Source organism: Zootoca vivipara, chromosome 2 (assembly GCF_963506605.1).
Source record: "Zootoca vivipara chromosome 2, rZooViv1.1, whole genome shotgun sequence".
NCBI classification, from domain to species: domain Eukaryota; kingdom Metazoa; phylum Chordata; class Lepidosauria; order Squamata; family Lacertidae; genus Zootoca; species Zootoca vivipara.
In genome coordinates this window covers 44,666,980-44,679,684 of record NC_083277.1, presented here as the reverse complement: position 1 = coordinate 44,679,684, position 12,705 = coordinate 44,666,980, and the positions used below count along the sequence as shown (strand labels likewise).

The following is a 12,705-nucleotide window of genomic DNA, read 5'->3' as shown; positions in this document are numbered from 1 at the left end:
TGGAGCTCCTTATCTAGGTCTTTGAACTTACCTGGTCTAAATGACAAAATGTTTCTTTTAAGTGCTGCAGGAGAAGGCAATCTGTCTTTTTAGCTAGTTGGCAGTCTCTGTAAGGGAACCCAGCTCGCTGCATAAGCCAATAAAAGCATCTTGACACATCAGAACCTCCATATGCAAGGCATAACCTAAAAAAAAGCAGCAGCAGCAGTTAGAAGACTTGCTTCTTTTCACCTGAATGTTACTGCCACTTTATAATAGTTACCTAGTGTTACGATGCGAAACACCATCTTCGACACAGCAGACACTTGTCTTCTGATCCCCCACATCAACGACGCATGCACTACCTAAGCCACTTCCAAAAGTAGCACAGACAGATTCCTGATGGACCACTATGCCTGAAAACAAAATGGCAGGAATACTGTTATGTACACTGCTTTGCTACCCTATTCAGAACTAAACTCTGGGAAGTGTTTTAAACAAGAGAGAGGAAGAAATGTGTTTATTGCTACCCATGCGTTTCATAAATAGACCAACGTGTCACCATGATAATATTTTCCAGACATAGCTTCCCTGTTTTAACATATATAAAAATCTGTGTTTCATGTCTCTGCATCTCCCAACCAACTTCAGTCTTTTAGACAGTGAGCTGAAAATTGCTATTTGGAGCAGGACTCATCAGCCTCCTCGAGCAGCCCAATGCACTTGTTGGTAGGAGACAGCTGGGAGTGACTGTAGCAAAGGCTCTGGATCTCAGTAGTATTGCATCCAGTTGGGGCCTGTCCTATAGTGGAAACTAGATGACAATACCTCTGAAACTCTATAAGATACGTAAGAAGATTAGATGGTTTTGACTCAGCAAACACACGTTTGTATTGACCAAACACTGGAGTAATTTCTTTAAAATTTGGCCATAGAGTTGCACATTACTGATTTCATAACATATGTTGCCAGAGGCTGAGCTATTTATTCACCTGGTTGAGACATGGGTGGCTGTAAGGGCAAAAAAAAAAAAAAGTTCTGGAAGTTACCTGATTCCAACTTAGAAAGAAAAGGTACCTTCAAAACCCTTTCACTAAACAGCTGACCACAGATGTTGCTTTATTACCTGAGAATCCCATCTTCATTAGGATCATATTTACTATTTCTTTCACATGCTGCTTGTTATAGATGTCTGGAATTAGCAAAATACACCTGTAATACTGAAAAAGAAACGAACAAACTAGGATTCGTTTTCTGGTCTGTTGGTCTTCATACAGTGGAACGGGTTGATACCATGGGCTATCTAAATAATTTCAACTACTGAAGGAAGTGAAAATATTGGTTAAGAGCTAGAGCCAATGACATCATTGAAATGTTTTAATCCAGGGCACAGGGAAATCTAACAGCTTCAAACCTTGGCTGTGAGGTGCCAAATTTCCTCCTGGGTGTTGAACCAATTCATGCAATGCAGGAGGGCTAATTGTGGGATTTTCATTCTCTCTGGAGAATGCCAGAGTCCACAGTCTCCCTTGGGCAACCCACAAGGGAGGCCACAAAGCGGTGAAGATGTCGCCTGCACACGCAGGTACTAACTAGCACAAGAACTTCCATCTGCACAACAGGACATTCTCTCCCTCTCTTGAAGCCAACCACAACCATTTGCTATAAATCTTAATAGGGAGGGAACCAGAATTCCTCTGGCTTCTCTTTAGTTTTGATACTCACGCTTATATTTTGCATTTTAAAAGCGGGTTTAATTTGGGGTCATTTGTTTTTCTGCTGTTATTATCTGATTTGTTAGCTTCCTTTGTGAAATCAGGTGGGGCAGAAGTATTTTTAAAAATAAAAGAACGGATTATTATATAAACAACTAGAGCTCACTTGGTAGGAAACTGCAGAGTGAACACCACAGCTATAAAGGCTCTGCTAAGCACCTCCTTAACAGGGCCTTCGTGGTGGTTGCTCCCCATTTGTGGAATGCCCCCTCCCATGAGGTGCATTGCTCTCTCTCATTAACTTTTAGGAGCAATTTGACAACATTCCTGTTTACCCAGGTATTTGATGAGTGGAAGACCTGTCCCTACAAACCCTGCAATTAATAGTTTTGAGGGTAGGCAATTACTTTTAAACTGTTTTCATTCTATTGTTTCAGTATTGATATGTTTGCCACCATGGGCTCCTTTAGAGAAAGGCTGGGATATTAATGAATTAATTAAACTCTTATTCTAAAGGTTTTAAAACAGAGTAGTACATTAGATGATCCGATGGGAAGTATACATGGAAGAAGGTGCTACCAAGGAATGTAGGACCCAGATGCCAAAGGCTTTAACAGTCAAACCCTTTTGCAGCAACAACGATGAAACACTGACCGTCATTGTCATGAGCAGATGAAGTCTGCCATAGCTCACCTTCAAATCCTTCAGAGGTATTTCTAAATACTTCTGTATTGCATGCGACCATATAACTTCAAGATCAGCTAGGACTGCAGTAAGGGAACCACTTGGCCCCGAGTGAAGGTTCAACTGCCCTCGATGAACAGGCCAATGAACATTGTAACAGTCCATAGGGTTAACATATAATGCCTGAAAAGAAGAATTGGCTATATTTATCTCGTTCAAAGTTTAATTGTGAACACTTGGAATTTCTGTACATTTTCTAGTCTGTAACACAAAAAAGCATTCCAAAGCATACTGAAACATACAACACTTTAGTGGTAACAGAAAACTAGAAATTCTTTTTTTAAACAAGACAGAAACCTTTATTTATGCAATTTTAACAGCTTTTAAACACACCTCATTCAATACCCACCACTTATCTCTTTTCTAAGACTTCCCAGTCCATCTCTCTGTGGCATTCTAGGGATATGCACTCTGCTGCATATCCCGATATTCCACCTGTTATCATCTCAAGTCTTCCTTTTTTGATGTTATCTGCTGCTCATACTTGTAGGTTAAATTGTATATTGTAACCCTCTAAGGTAATCTCCAAAACACCTCCACCCATCTCTTAACTTTAACTCATCCTTATTCATTAGTTTAACGGTCATGGTTACTAATTCTATGTATTCCACCGTATCAATTTGTTGTGCCAAATTTCCTTCACGGGTATCTCCTCTTCTTTCCATATTTTTGCATATACCAAACTAGCTGCAGTGGTTGCATATAAAAAGATACTGAGTGCCTTTTTTTGTTTGGAATGTCACCACCTATTATCCCTAATAGAAAGGCCTCTGGTCTTTTGGGAAATGTGAATTTTAGGATCTTTTTAAATTCTGTGTGAATCATTTCCCAATACTCTCTAGCGTACTTACACGCCCGCCACATATGAATCAGGGTTCCCTCTACCTTCCATCATAAATTAAACCCCCTTTTGTACATTATCACTAATTTTCTGGGTGTCAAGTACCACCGATACATCATCTTTCGTAGGTTTTCCTTAATAAGATAGCAGGCAGAGAAATTCATGGTTCCCCCCCATAGCTTTTCCCATGCAGACAATTCTATGTTGTAGCCAGTATCTATAGCCCATTTTGTCATTGTCGCCTTTACCATCTCAACTTTGGTCTCCCACTCCAGTAACAAGTTTATAAATTTTCGAGATTAGTTTATCATCCTTTCCTATTAGAATTTGAAAAAAAAATTGTGAAATCATTTCCACAAATCCCTTTTCCTTGTCTCTTTTAAGTAACTCATTCACCTGAAAGTACTAAAACCAATCTACAGTATACTGTAATCTGAAATCTCTTCTCTTCTTTTTCAGGTGAACCCCTCCTTCTTTAAACTATGTAAAGTCTTTATAAGTGGCCCACTTCTCGTCCATGTTCAACCTTTTCACTGAGACTGCCTCAGCTGGTGATATCCATCTTGGGGTTTTTCTCTCTAAAACATCTTAGTGTCTTTTGCACACTTGATTTGTCATAGTGCAGATATCCATGCCATCAAAAGATCAAAACCTTCTAGGTCTAAAACGTTTGTATCTCTTAGCTCCATCCATTCTTTCATCCTACAGAGGCACACTGCCTCATAATAAAGTCTGAGGTCTGGAAGGGCAAAGCCCCCTCTTTCTTCTTAAGTTTTCAGATTTTTATATTTAATTAGGGGTTTCCCCCCGTGCCAAATCAAGTTTGTCATGTCTTTCTTCCACTGTTTGAAACAGTTTGGGCTATTTATCACCAGCAATGTTTGAAATAAAAAGATCATCTTTAGACAAAACCTTCATTGTGACTGTGGATATTCTTCCTAACAAAGGAAGTCCATTTTCCTAGATTTTATTTCATTCCAGATTTTAACAGTTATCCTGGAAAAGATTTAAGTTCTTAGCTGATATCCATATCCCGAAATATTTTTTTAAAAAATCATTTTTAATTCCCGAGATATTCTCAAGTTTATCTTTTGCCTCTGAGACTAGACTATCAATTCCCCCCCCCTATTTATATAGAATCCTGCTAAGTTGCCAAATTTTGTTATACTTTCTATTGTCCTTGGGACGCTTACCACCGGATTTTCCAACGTCAACACTTAATTCCTGTTATTTCATCTTTTTTTTCGTATTTCTCTAGTCAGCACTTCTAATATTAGGATAAATAACAGTGCCGACATAGGGCATGCTTGCCTTGCCCCTTTTTCAATGCTGCATTTTTCTGTAACATTACCATTTATTTTGTTTCGGTTACCATTTATTATTAAGCTTGCCCATTGCTCTGTATAAACTGCATCTATCCTGTTGGAGAATGCTGTTCCAAATGCCATATCCTCTGTAGAAAACAAGCAATTCTTTTTGTTGCTGTTCTAAAAATAAGACCACCATAAACACTGCATTTTGCCACACTGCCCAGAGATGGAAAGGGGAAGAGATACCGACTTTATGGGATTGGCAAATTAAATTAATAGAGTATATGAATCTAGCAAAGATGACAGCTTACATAAGAAACACCCCAAATCAAAAAATACAAAAGGAATGGAAATTACTAGAGGAATATCTAACAAAGGAAGGTTTAAAATCGGAGTTGGTGATTTGCTTAAACTAAAATCTGTACAATTAGACAACACATTCCAGGTTAAAGTAGGTTCATCTACCCGGAAGTGGCCGGGGACGAAAGTTGGAGTAAAACAAGTAAAGAAAAGACTACAATATAAGATATCAGTACGCAGACAACTGGAAGTATCTAGGTTTTTTTTTTTTTCCTCTTTTTTCTTTTCTCTTTTTTTCTCTTGATTCTCTGATTTCCATATCATTCTTTGTGTTCTCTTTTGATTATTATTATTATATTTTATTTTTTCCCCCCGCATTATGCTTGATGTGTAATGTGCGAGTTATTGGGGAATCAGTTAGCTTTTTGAGTTAGTATATATATGCATGTAGGTACATATATATATATACATGTCATCTATGACCATCATGTTTGGCTATTATGATTTTTGTATGTCTGGTTTTGGTCTATGTTCGAATTTGAGTTCTGGTCCTTGTATATTGTTTATTGATTATTTGGTTGCTTTTCTTTTTTTTGTTCTTTTCTCTCAGTTTTCCTTTTCGGTTTTCTGTATGTTTCTTGTATTATGTAAATTTTAAGAATTTGAAATAAAGTATTTTAAAAATTAAAAAAAAAGAAAAAAAAAGAAAAAGAAAAAGCAGCTGCCTTGCATAGTCTTCAGTTCTATTTTCCCTGGATGAGCAGAGTGTCAGCAGAGTCACTTTTAGGTTGGCATGGCCGGTTCGGCCACACTACAGGGGGCTGTAGAATGGAGAGCAACAGGTGCGGGGGGACTGAAATTTAGTGTTCCACAGGGGGTGCTGAAATTTGAGAGCCCAAAGTCTGCCACTGGTGTCAATGGGAGAGGGATGGCGGAGGAATCCTGACAGAGATGTGTCTCTCACCAGTTTGAAACACTTAAAATTCAATTGGAGACTGTTATAAAAACAACTTAAAAGTTAATATCTGATAGGTTACACATGAAAACGTATTTAAGGATTGATCTGTTCCCATCTGTTCACTAATCTGGTTTCTTTCTCTCAGGCTTGTAAACAGCCACTTGCCTTGTGAGCATTAAGAATATCCTCAAGGCAGGGAATTCTGTGTGAACTGCAAGATGGTTGCTTCTTCTTTTTCAAACTTTTTCAAACTTCAGGAGATCCATGTGCCACAACTAACTAATGTAGATATATATGGGCTGGTAAAAACTGTGTTTTCCCCAAACACATTTTTTAAAAATTATATATGGTTGCTTAACTGTACATGAGATACAGGAGGAGAATTACTTTTAATGAAATGAGGCAAGGTGTTCCTACCTCTTCTCCAATGACATATTCAGGATGATGGGCAGTGTTTGTCCATTTTGTTCCAGAGCTATGATCTAAAATAGCAGGTCTCATCTGCCTATTGTAAGATCGGGCCTGAAATGTAAATTCGAAACAAGGAATAGGGGGAAATGGTCACACTTAAAAGGAAACTATTTTTCAAAGTCTATCTTAAGAGCAAAAATTTTATTTTCTTCACAAGAAGTCGCAAACATGTCTAGTCATATGCTATATGAGTTGCTCAAAATTTATCGTAATTTATATCCCTCTGTTGAACTGCTATCCCTCTATTGAACTATTATACGACAAAAAATAAATTTCTAGAGGGAACATAGGAAATTGCCTTAGACGAGCCTGTATGTCTGCCTGGCTAGGTTTTATCTAATCTGACTGGTGGCCAACAACAAGGACCTCGGTCTTTCATATCACCTGCTTACCTGGTCTTGTTTAAATTTCAGATGCCACAGATTGGACTTGAGATCCTCTGAATGTCAAGCACAGGGCTATGGCCCATTCCTGCCTTTCAACTAGTTTGAAGACTGGAGTGGTGTTCAAATAAGGAAGTCATAGTAGATCAAGTGAAATTAATGGACCTATCTTAGTCATGATAATTGATTTCAATGGGTCTACTCTGACTAAAACATAGCTGAATACAGTACTATCCTAGATATATTAGTGCTGCTACCAGGCTTTTCACTGCTTTTATACCTCTCAAAAAGCAATTTCTATCAATCAGTTTATAAATGAGATACCTGATCAGGTGACACTGGTATACGTCTGGCACCATTTGACATCTTTTTGGACCATATTGCTTGGTCAACCATTTTGAGACCATTCTGTCTTTGTTCAGTACTTTCGGGTTTCTACATAAAAGCAAACAATAAGTAACCGTCCTCTAAACATAGAAGTGGGTCTTTTGACTTTCTTAATGAAATTATTTTTCAAAATACTTTTGCAAATATTTAAAAACTCATGTAAAATATCAAGGCAGTTTACAATACATTCAATAAAACTTAAAACACCATAAAAATAAAAAAATAATAAAAAATAACTCTCTGACCAATAAAATGTAAGCAGCTGCATAAGCACGTTGAAATTCTCTCCCTCTGCCCCAAAAAGAAAGCTCAGAATCAAGCATAGTCCTTTGCAAAACTGCTATGATTTTCTTTATATTGTCCTCGGACTTTGCATTTTTTGAGACCAAATGGTTGAGGAGCAGAGTAAGCGAATATCTTTCCCATTCGGATCCACAAAACAAAACCTTTCCCACTCCTTGTTTAAAAAGTCATTTTTTTAATCTGCTGGCTCACTCATTTTGACAATATTTTCATTTTTCTTTACTTTTCCTTTGACTGTTATTTCATGATAGCCACCATTGTCAGAAGCAGGGGATTTATCAATGAAGCCAGAAAAACTATATTAGCTACACTACTCTCCAGAAAATGCCTGCGTAAATTAAAGAACTGCTGGTGACCTTTGAATAAAAATAGATATCTGTATGTATAATATTACATTGTACATTCATGTTTTGTGCAGAACTGATATCTACATAAAAAGAGTTCTGTGTGATGTGGTTCTCAGTGCTTGGTGCAAAAATCTGTTCCTCTTAAATCTTGTGCCATTTATAGCAAGTTTAATGCCATAGCCAGTGTTAATTCCCATATGTAGCTGGTATAGACCAGTGTTTCTCAACCAGTGTGCCTCCAGATGTTTTGGGACTACAACTCCCATCATTCCTGACCACTGGTCTTTCTAGCTAGGGATGATGGAAGTTGTAGTCCCAAAACATCTGGAGGCACACTGGTTGAGAAACACTGGTATAGATGATGCAAGACAAACACATGTTACTACAGAGGCAAGCTGTTATTGTGCAACCCAAAGAAGTAAGGGTCACTAGGAAAATTTAGCACACCAGAAAAACAATGTAGTTCAAATGAACAATTACTGATTCAATTTAACATAAAACTCAAATTCTAAGACTTACATTGAGTCCTTCTCTTAGAAGCCAACTGTCTTTATACATGGGTTGCCCTTGCTGTTTGTGCCTTCTTGCAATGACATGAGGAATGCCAATAGGAAGTGTGTCTGTAGCTCTTCCAATCCTTAAAGTCATTGAGCCAGGATGTATCACAACAATAAAGTTGCTCTGTATTTGCTAAAAATAGTAAAATAGATAAACAAATAGGAACAGCAACTAGCAAAACACAGTACTCAGTAGGTTTCCAAACATATAGTCTATGCCTCATTTTGAAAACCTGTATCTTTTTACACCTTGAGCTGTCATCAGCGAAATTTAGCTGTTAATTTCTGTAACAGTGCTTTCCCCTCCCACAAAGGACATTTACGTACTAAGTTTTTTTGCACATCTGGAATAGTGTTTTAGATGGACAATTGCTGTATTTGAAAAACTGACAGAAAGGGTGCCTGCCTTGAGTGGCACATCTGATGCAGACAATCTTATCCAAATATGGTACAACTAAAGGTAAAGGGACCCCTGACCATTAGGTCCAGTCGTGACTGACTCTGGGGTTACACGCTCATCTCGCATTATTGGCCGAGGGAGCCGGCATACAGCTTCCAGGTCATGTGGCCAGCATGACAAAGCCGTTTCTGGCAAACCAGAGCAGCACATGGAAACACCGTTTACCTTCCCGCTGTAGCGGTTCCTATTTATCTACTTGCATTTTGATGTGCTTTCGAACTGCTAGGTTGGCAGGAGCTGGGACCGAGCAACGGGAGCTCACCCCGTGGCGGGGATTCGAATCGCCGACCTTCTGATCGGCAAGCCCTAGGCTCAGTGGTTTAACCCACAGCGCCACATGGTACAACTATGGAAATGCTAATATCATTTAGACATTCAGTGAACCCAAGGCTAACAAACAGCCAACATCAGTAGACAGCATCAATAGTGGGCACCATCAATTATAGGAGAAAGCACTATAATATTACCATTAGAAACTAATATGAACCTCTTTTCATAAGATGTTGTTAAGGGATATGTTTCTGCTGCATGAAATTCATGTTAAATGCCCCTACACACTGAAACAGCAGTAGCTTGCCCTAGGGCACGGGTGTCAGAGACAAGGCCCGCGGGCCAAATCCGGCCCGCCAGACCTCGTCATGTGGCCCGTGTAGCCGCCGCTTGCCTGCCCGCCACTTGCCTGCCCGTTCGCCCGCCGCTTGCCACTCGCAGCTTTCCCTCCTCTTGCTGCTTGCTGCTGGCTGCAGAGGCGCTTCCCTGCAATGCCTGCAATGCCCTGCAGGGGGCGCAGGGCCCCGCAGGTAGGGAGGCGGTGGAACCTGAGAGCGCGCGCGCCCAGCTCCTTCCCCTTCCTCGCCCTGTTGCACTTCCTCTGTTCCTCCGAGTCTGAGGCGACGAGCAGCAGCTGCAGCAGCGACGGCGCTGGCCGGCCGAGCGCCAGGGCTGTCTTCAGCTTATCTGGCCCCATGGTGCACAGATTCCTCAAGCGCCCCCACCCTCACCCCCACCCCCACGTTTCCCTCTGGGCGGGCAGCGGCTGGAGGGCGGCTCCTCTGTCTGGACGGAGGCTCCGGGCACCGTGCATCGCGGCATGGTGGAGGCGGGCAAGCGCTGTGGGGCTGAAGGGCGGCTCCTCCAGCAGGCAGGAGATGCCGTGGAGGAGCCGGGGGCGTGTGAGAACCATGCACCCCTTTTTGAACTCCTGAACAACAAGAAGATATGATTCTGGGGTTTCAAAAGCAACTTTAAAAACCCAAACCAGAAACTTGTTTGTTACAGCAAATGGGGAGGAGCAGCAGTGAGACTGGGCGGGGAGGAGAGGCAGAGAGAGTATGTTAAGTTTCAAGAGAGCAAGAGTGAGATCGATGGTGGGGGAGATGTTTAAGAGAGGAGGGAAGAAACTTTTTTAAAAAAATCTGCACTGATCGAGCTGCTGCAAACTCCAGGAGTTACGAGAGAGAGAGAGAGAGAGAGAGAGAGAGAGAGAGAGAGAGAGAGAGCGAGAGAGCGCTTTTACACACGTATCTCTGCACCCTGCCGAGCCCCCCCCCCGCACCCTGCTTTTCTTTTGAAAGGCGTTCAGAATGAGTGGAAAGTAATCACCGTGTCAGTTAAAGTGAGTGTTGCAGGGAAAGCGGATCCTAGGCGCTGTGTGTGTGTGTGTGTGTGTGTGTGTGTGTGTGAGAGAGAGAGAGAGAGAGAGAGAGAGAGAGAGAGAGAGAGAGAGAGAGGGAGAGAGAGAGAGAATGAATGAATCCTGGGCTGTAAACGCCTCCTCCAAACACAGCTGCTGCAAACCCCAGGAGTTACGAGAGAGAGAGAGAGAGAGAGAGAGTGCTCGAGAGAGCTTTTACGCACACATCTCTGCACCCCGCCGATCTCTCGCTTTGGGTGGAAGGTGTATGTATTTAAGACCCAGACAAGCTGGACAGAGGGACCCTGCTTGGGCCGCTTTCCCACAGGGCCCTAATGCACCCCGGCTTCCTCGCCCCGGTGGAAGAAGGCGGCTCGCGCTCCACACTCTGCTCCACTTTTGTGCGCTTCATGGAAGCAAATTGGAGAGAGACCCATCGCTATCCTCGTCCTCCTTTCTCTACAACCCAGCCCACCAGTAGCAGATAACAGGAAGTCCAGGTAACTGGACTTCCATTAGACTGCACCTTTGGGGAATTACATGACTGAATGCTCCTCCACTTTTAAAATAATACACCAAGACAGAAATTTAAAAGTCAAGAAGATGGTGTCTAGTGTGTGTTTGTTTTTAATCTTTGATTATCTCTTCCCCATTCCCATGGAGGAATAGTCAAGCACACAAAATCCCATCTGCAGTCCAGAAATAATTTTGCTACATTATTTCTTTATTTGTCCAGCCAATATCAATTTGATAGTAATCACTGAGACTTTCAGAAAGTGACACTTGACTACAGCCTTTGTTGGAGCTAGAAAAAAAAAAAGATGATTCACACACTTGTTTTTACATAGTGATGACTGTGTGATGGAGCAGTTGTGAGCTATTATTTTTCTCATAGCAACTGGTCTTCTGAATGCCCACTAAGTCACGTCCTGGAGAATGTTCAGCAAACAAGTCAGGGTGAACACATGAAACTGCCTTATACCGAGTCAGACAATTGATCCACTGCCTACTCTGCCAGAGACTCTTCAAGGACTCAGTCTGCACTATACAATTGAAACAGTGTCATAGCATAATAATAATAATAATAATAATAATAATAATAATAATAATAATAATAATTTATTATTTGTACCCTGCCCATCTGGCTAGGTTTCCCCAGCCACTGTGGGCGGCTTCCAACAAAGATTAAAAATACATTAAAATGTCACATATTAAAAAGCTTCCCTAAACAGGGCTGCCTTCAGATATCTTCTAAAAGTCAGGGAGTTGTTTATTTCCTTGACATCTGGTGGGAGGGCGTTCCAAGGGGACTACATTATTACAAAAAACATTACATTATTACAAAAAACAGTAATAATTGAATGCAGTGACAATAATTTATGATAATAAAGAGTGGATACATAGTCCTACAGATACAATCGGCCCTTTGAGGGTGACCAAACTGCTGATGCGGCCCCCGATGAATTTGAGTTTGACACCCCTGCCCTAGGGGAAGGTACTTCACTTCTATAGCATTTTCAAGGTTTCTCACACATCCTTGCTATACAGCTGGCATATAAGTGAAGAAATAAAATTAAAGATCTGAGAGTAAACTGCTGCTTGGAAATATAGGTGCAAATGAGATTTAAAATATCATTTAATACACTGAGCATTGATACTGTGTGTTCCGCCTAACAGAAAACAGGATCCACGAGACTGACATGCTTTGCGTTATTACATGTTGCAATGAGTTCAAACCATTAAACTAAAAGCCAAGAGCAAGTATCCCATCGTGGGACACCTTTCCGAAGGGGCGCAGCCCAGGGAAAGCTTCACCACTCGACTCCACCGGCCCTATGCAACCGGGCCTAGGCTGTTCCGCGGGGATCCTGCTCGGCTGAGGCTATTGCGCGCGAGGACGGAGGCGCAGAAACCCCGTCCAGAGCGCCGCGCTTCCCGGGCCTCGCCGCCGCCTCCGCCAGAGCCAAGAGCGACCCCCCCCCGGAGGGTGGGCCACGGGAGGAGCCTCTCCGCCCAAGCCGGGGCTCACCTCCTGCAGGGACTCCGGCACGGCGGCAGGCACGATGGGCCTCTTGGTGCCGCGCTGCTCCTTCTCCTTGTCGCGCTCCTTGTCCTTCCCATTCTCCGCCGCCGCCGCTTCCCCTTTCTCCGCCTGGGTCATCCCCGACCCGCTTCCTCCGCGGGTCGCTCGAGCGAGGCAGCGGGAGACTCCGGGAAGCTGGAGGCGGAGGCCGCTTCTTCTCCGCCCCGAAAAGGCTGCGACGAGGAAGCCGGCGCCCGACCCCTTCCTCCGCCTCCAGTCACCCGGAGGCGGGTG

The 12,705-nt window shown here is 42.2% G+C and overlaps 1 protein-coding gene across 1 annotated transcript in view; it reads right to left on the bottom strand.

Moving 5' to 3' along the window:
• Nucleotides 1–12,705, bottom strand: part of ACTR8 (actin related protein 8) — an 18,379-nt gene extending 5,674 nt beyond the window's left edge. The window contains exons 1-8 of the mRNA XM_035106339.2: nucleotides 12,418–12,705; nucleotides 8,258–8,428; nucleotides 7,026–7,136; nucleotides 6,265–6,369; nucleotides 2,388–2,561; nucleotides 1,106–1,199; nucleotides 263–395; nucleotides 32–185 (exon numbers count right to left, since the gene is read on the bottom strand). Of these exons, the coding sequence (XP_034962230.1) occupies nucleotides 32–185; nucleotides 263–395; nucleotides 1,106–1,199; nucleotides 2,388–2,561; nucleotides 6,265–6,369; nucleotides 7,026–7,136; nucleotides 8,258–8,428; nucleotides 12,418–12,549 (1,074 nt within the window). The 5' untranslated portion in view covers nucleotides 12,550–12,705. The remainder of the gene's footprint in view (nucleotides 1–31; nucleotides 186–262; nucleotides 396–1,105; nucleotides 1,200–2,387; nucleotides 2,562–6,264; nucleotides 6,370–7,025; nucleotides 7,137–8,257; nucleotides 8,429–12,417) is intronic.